This window comes from Salvelinus sp. IW2-2015, linkage group LG21 (assembly GCF_002910315.2).
Source record: "Salvelinus sp. IW2-2015 linkage group LG21, ASM291031v2, whole genome shotgun sequence".
Classification (NCBI taxonomy): Eukaryota; Metazoa; Chordata; class Actinopteri; order Salmoniformes; family Salmonidae; genus Salvelinus; species Salvelinus sp. IW2-2015.
The window spans coordinates 1,269,905-1,276,534 of NC_036861.1; the positions used below are offsets into that span (position 1 = coordinate 1,269,905).

Below are 6,630 nucleotides of genomic sequence, written 5' to 3' on the forward strand. Positions count from 1 at the left end.
GATCCCTTGAGAGGGGGAAGATGTTATCCACAGTGTTACGCGTGCAGGCAGGACGAGACGCACGCAGGCAGACCACACAAAACTCGCACTCACGTGAGTGTTCCACACACACTAGGTGTCTAGACGTACGTGTCATAGAAGTGTTAACGATTCGACAAACTTCTGACCACTCACCTTCTTTACAGAGTCCAAAGTGCAATCCTTACATATCCGTCTGTATCCAGCAGTAATGTCTAGTTTAAGGTCTCTGGAGAGGGAGGACATAAGAAATGTTACAAGACCAGCACGGACTTGGATGCGCCGCTAAGAGAGTAGATGTGTGTCGTTGACTCACCGGTACACAATCTTGTGGTCATGGAGAAACTGCAGCCCCAGAACCACACAGGCTGAATAGAACCTGTCAACAGAGACAGAAACATGTAAGACACCTATTTCCAAAAAACTAAGTGGAGTATACACTCACACTGGGACTACGTAGACACACCACACACACACGCACACACACACACACTCTCTCTGGACTACGTACACACTCACACTCTCTGGGACTACTACACACACACACTCTCTGGGACTACTACACACACACACACTCAGACTACGTACACACACAACACACTCAGACTACGTACACACACACACACTCTGGAACTATGTACGTACACACAACACACACACACACACACACACACACACACACACACACACACACACCCTGGACTACGTAGACACACACACACACACACTCTGGATTACGTACACACACACTCTGGGACTACGTACACACACACACACACCACACACATTGGGACTACGTACACACCCACACACACACATTGGACTACGTACACACACACTCTGGACTATGTACACCCTCACACACACCACTTGGACTACGTACACAGCCCGTGGTTTCATGAAGACATCAGCGTGGATGTGCATCATGAGGTCACCGCCAGCCGTGTACTCCATGACGAAGCACACGTGTTCCGGGGTCTGGAAACACGCAAACAGGTTGACCAGGAAGGGGTGGTGGAGACGTTCACCGCTCAAAGATACGCTTCTCACACATCAGACTGGAGGGAGAGGAAAAACAACGGAGGTGGTGAAAATGAGATCTGTGCTTTCAGAGTTCAACTTCAAGCCTTGTGTGATGACAAATTGTTGCAGTCAGTAAAAACAAGTCAAGTTTGTAAATGTATAAACGAAGGTCCACACACACACACACACACACCACACACACACACAACACACACACACACACACACACACACACACACCACAACACACACACACACAGAAACACGTACCTCTCCACCTCGTCCCGTGCAAACCACACACACACACACACACACACACACACACACACACACACACACACACACACACAAATCACATGAACATTGACAGCCATTATAGAAGTCAAATTACCAGCTGTTATACTAAACTTGCTAAGGAGAGAATTATGGGGGTTATTGGGAGAGTCTTTTCAGAACTGCTGTTCCCAGGTAAATAAATCATGAATTTAAGAGACAAGAACTACAACATTAAATGGACAAATCTGTGAGGTGCCACAGACCATGGACCTATGTGTGTGGTCACATACCCTCCTCATGATGGCGATGGCCTCTGTAGAGAGGAATCGTGGGTAGCGGACCTCGTCATTCACGATGCTGTCAAACACCTCCTCCTCATCGTCACCAGGGAAGGGCGACTAGCAGAGAAAATACACTCAGACAATTGAGTGGGAAACCCCATTTCTAAATACCAGACCTCACAATATTGACACAAACCAAACCCAAGGAGATGTGCCGTGATGCYACACATTTCTGTTCACGGTATACTGCTACCAAGTGACGTATATTGAATATGTCTACTCAAATAAAGAGTGGACAGATATTTTCTGTCCTTCCGTATCTATATTTTGTCCAACTCTTCAATGACGTCTCACCTCTCCCACCAGCATCTCATAGATGAGGACCCCCAGGCCCCACCAGTCCACTGCTCTGGTGTAAGAGGTGTCGGTCAGGACCTCAGGGGCCAGGAACTCTGGAGTACCGCAGAACGTACTGGTCCTGTCCCCATAGCCCATCCCTATAGAGGGGGAGATGTTAATCCACAGTGTTACGCGTGCAGGCAGGACGAGACGCACGCAGGCAGACGCACACAAAACTCGCACTCACGTGAGTGTTCACACACACACTAGGTGTCCAGACGTACGTGTCATAGAAGTGTAACGATTCGACAAACTTCTGACCACTCACCTTCTTTACAGAGTCCAAAGTCGGCAATCTTTACATATCCGTCTGTATCCAGCAGTAAGTTGTCTAGTTTAAGGTCTCTGGAGGAGGGAGGACATAAGAAATGTTACAGACCAGTCACGGACTTGGATGGCGCGCTAAGAGAGTAGATGTGTGTCGTTGACTCACCGGTACACAATCTTGTGGTCATGGAGAAACTGCAGCCCCAGAACCACACAGGCTGAATAGAACCTGTCAACAGAGACAGAAACATGTAAGACACCTATTCAAAAAACTAAGTGGAGTATACACTCACACTGGGACTACGTAGACACACACACACACACGCACACACACACACACACTCTCTCTGGGACTACGTACACACTCACACTCTCTGGGACTACGTACACACACACACTCTCTGGGACTACGTACACACACACACACTCAGAACTACGTACACAACACACACGACTCTGGAACTATGTACGGTCGACGACACACATCACACACACACACTGGGATTACAGTACACAACACACTCTGGGACTCACTACACACACACACACACACACACATCTGGAACTGACTACACAACACACACACAACATCTTGGGACTACGTACACACACACCTGCTGGAACTATGTACACACCCACACACACTTGGGGCTACGTATACACAGCCCTGGTGGTTCAGTGAAGACATCAGCGTGGATGTGCATCATGAAGGTCACCGCCAGCCGTGTACTCCATGACGAAGCACACGGTTCCGGGGTCTGGAAACACGCAACAGGTTGACCAGGAAGGGGTGGTGGGAGCAGTTCACCGTCTCAAGAATACGCTTCTCACACATCAGACTGGAGGGAGAGGAAAAACAACGGAGGTGGTGAAATGAGATCTGTGCTTTCAGAGTTCAACTTCAAGCCTTGTGTGATGACAAATTGTTGCAGTCATGTAAAACAAGTCAAGTTTGTAATGTATAAGAGGTCCACAACACACACCACACACACACCACACACACACACACACACACACACACACCACACAACACACACACACACACACACACACACACACACACAGAAACACGTACCTCTCCACCTCGTCCCGTGCCAAACAATATCTCCTTTCTTCAGGGCCTTGATGGCGTATATACTTCCTGTCTTCTTATACTCTGACAGCAGCACCTAAGAAGAGAGGACAGGTAAAACAAGCAGACAAGTTTCACGGTCACATTTCAGACTAAATCAAAGTGTTTATTTGGATTTAAAAGGCGGCGGAGAGGGAGGTTAGAAACGCGTACCTTTCCAAAGTGTCCCCGGCCCAGCACAGCGATCAGCCTGAAGTCCTGGAGGCACAGGGGTTTCTTATCTTTACTGTGGAGAGAGACACACATTACCACAATAAATACTATCTTCACTGTAAACACAGTGACTGGTCCAGCATGGCCAGAGGTGTGTACTGCATTCAACAGTTCATACGTTAACGGAGGTGCCTGGAAGGCACATGGTCACTGGTAGCCTCCAATATAACACCGTTGTGTGTGTGAAACCCTCGTGTGTGTAGGTGTATGTAAATGACCATTCGTGTGTCCGCATAGTGACCGCGTCCGTGGGAACGAGTGTGGGTGCACACCTGCTCAGAGGGGGGGTTTGGGCAGGGCGATCAGGGGTGAGGTCTGGGGGAGAGAAGGGCTCAATCACTGGCAACCGCTCCTGAGAAAAAGAGAGCAGAGGGAGAAGAAGAGGATAGAGAGATGGAGGGAAGAAGAGGAAAGAGAGACGGAGGGAAGAAGAGGATAGAGAGATGGAGGGAAGAAGCAAAGCCAGGAGTGAGAGAGAGAGGTAAATGAAGTGGGTGAGTGTGTGAGGTTCCTCTCATGTTGTATTTTGCTATTCTCTTGTTGGGTTTCTCGTTTTTCTGTCCCTCTCTCACCGGGGTGTTATTATCAGAGTCTCTCCTGTAATCATGCCTGACTGGAGAGTCACTGTCCAGACTTAGTTTCTCCACAGAGATCTCCCTGAAAACACYTGCAAACACACACACACATGTATATGCAAACACACACACATACAGACACAAAAGGGTGGTTAGCTACAGGGTCCAGAGTGCARAGCATGCTACGTGGAGTTCATTCAACAACTAGAGGGATGAATTTGAGGAGTAGATACTTGGGTACAAGTTGCTTGCGTGGGCCACACACCAAGTCGTTTGTGTGTGTGTGTGTGTGTGTAATACCCAGAGTTGAGGTTGTGTGCATTGGGGCTGTAGGTTCCTGTGTTGTTGACAGTGGGGATTGCGTTCCTCAAGAGTCGGACCCAGGTCCCGATGTCAACGTTCATCTGACGAGCTCTCAGGAAAGCCTTGCCTGCAAACACACACCGGAACAGTTCATCACACACACACACACACACACACACACACACACACAACACCACACCACACCACACACCACCACAACACACACAGCACACACACACACCACACACAGCACACACACACACACACACACACACAGTATAAATCCAGCTTGGACACATGGAGCAACGCACCCATTTTCAAAAGACACCATGCGGTTAAATCTGCTATGACCACAAGGGGGTGCTATGGTGAGGTGAGGTCAACCCTTCCGTTACCTTCATTATAAAAACGCCATAGAAATACAATCTCATTCTAGCTCTGTGGGAAATACTGTAGTAAGATATCCACTGTACTAGTAGGTTCTGGATTTCTCCCTGCCCTCTCTCACCGTGCTGTTTGGAGAAGACRTTCTTCTGTCTCTGAAGGCGTGGGGCTCTCTCAATCACCGGGTTGAAGAATATCACCTGAACAAATCACACACGTCACACCTGCACTCTATATAATGGATCTATCAACTCAATTGCCAAACACGGTTTTGATACTTCTTTAATGATGTCAAGTTTACAGCGTGTGTGTGTGTGTGTGTGTTGAAACCTACCTCGGCCAGAAGCAGACCCTGAGGCTCCAGCTCCAGCTGAACTCTGTGTTTCTGGTTGTCCAGGAAGTCCTCCAGCTTCAGGTACTTGAGAGCGCACAGCGAGCGGTAGTCCCTCCAGTACACCGCTATCTCCATCTCCCTGGACTGGAACACACACACACGTAACAGGTTCCAACTAAGATACACACAGACACATGATACCTCTTCAGAGAGCTGACTAGTGTAGGAGCAAGAGTGTGTGAAGAGGTTTGGTCCTTTTGTGTGTGTGTGTGTGTGAGAGAGTGTGTGTGAAGACTTGTTTCTTTTGTGAGTGTATGAGTGAGTACATGCGTGCGTGTGTGTGAGAGAGAGAGAGAGAGAGAGAGAGAGAGAGGACATTTGTACTTGTGTAAGCATATTTGAATGCATAATATTGTCTGTGTGTGTGTACGTGTGTGTGTGTGTGTGAGACCGCTCACCCTCTCCAGCTCCACAGTGAAGGTCTGATCCCAGGCCTGCTCCCCGACACTCTTCCAGGCTGTCTGACCCACCACTGAGTTATCCATCTTCAGCACCGCACTCACCTCCGCTACAAACACACACACACACACACACATTTATTACACACACTACACAAACACACCTTTACATAAATATCCATTTAACAGCACAATTCATGGTAACGGTATGGTTCATTTGACACACACACACTCCACCCTAGCCACTCACAGGAGAGTTCGTCGGTCTTGCTGGGAGTCTTGCCGCTGACGCTCCCGCTGCGTGCGTACAGGTTGCTCTTGCTGCTGCGGTTCATGAAGGAGCGTCCCTCCCCGGGGCTGTAGCAGGGCAACATGACCGCCGTGCCCTTACTGCGCCCCGGGACCACCTCCAACACCCCRACACAGCCCAGCAGCTGCACCTGGAGAGTACCTGAAGCCACGGGGGCGAGGACAGAGAAAGACAGTAAGCATGTTCCGAGACACCACTATCTAACCTAAGCAAACGCTTCATCGCGTGACGTAAAGACGCTCCTATCCATGTTTATTTTGAAATGGCATGGTGAAGCTAACCGCTATGAAACCACTGTCAATGGTCCACCATCAAGAAGAATCCGTAAGCCAGGGCATGATGCCAGCGAAACAGAACGAGTGTGAATACAGTATGTCAAATGTATGCACGCATGACTGTAAGTCACTTTGGATAAAAGCGTCTGCTAAATGGTATATTATATTCGTAGATGGTTGAATGTGACGGATACTATTGAGTGTTGTGTGCAGTCAATCCTATTGACACATTTAGACCAGTGTCTGTCACCAGTGAGCGGGGAGGGCTTGCTGAGGGTGCTGTACTGGTTGTGAAGGTAGGGGGCACTGTGGCGGGAGCTGAAGGCCGGGGAGGAGGCCAGGACTAGTTCCTCCTTGATGAGGCAGGCCTTGGGGTGGTCCTC

General features: G+C 49.0%; 1 protein-coding gene and 1 pseudogene across 1 annotated transcript in view; both read right to left on the reverse strand.

Annotated features, from left to right (window-relative positions):
- LOC139022721 (serine/threonine-protein kinase N1-like) overlaps positions 1-1,072 on the reverse strand; it is a 6,286-nt pseudogene extending 5,214 nt beyond the window's left edge.
- The window catches only part of LOC111982310 (serine/threonine-protein kinase N1-like), a 33,264-nt gene that overhangs the window by 7,482 nt on the left and 19,152 nt on the right, over positions 1-6,630 (reverse strand). The window contains 16 exon segments of the mRNA XM_070433790.1: positions 1,607-1,714; positions 1,952-2,094; positions 2,265-2,341; positions 2,430-2,492; positions 2,927-2,970; positions 2,972-3,012; positions 3,015-3,035; positions 3,038-3,102; positions 3,339-3,358; positions 3,361-3,432; positions 3,549-3,621; positions 3,881-3,960; positions 4,181-4,265; positions 4,484-4,613; positions 4,995-5,070; positions 5,205-5,348. Coding sequence (XP_070289891.1) covers positions 1,607-1,714; positions 1,952-2,094; positions 2,265-2,341; positions 2,430-2,492; positions 2,927-2,970; positions 2,972-3,012; positions 3,015-3,035; positions 3,038-3,102; positions 3,339-3,358; positions 3,361-3,432; positions 3,549-3,621; positions 3,881-3,960; positions 4,181-4,265; positions 4,484-4,613; positions 4,995-5,070; positions 5,205-5,348 — 1,242 coding nt within the window.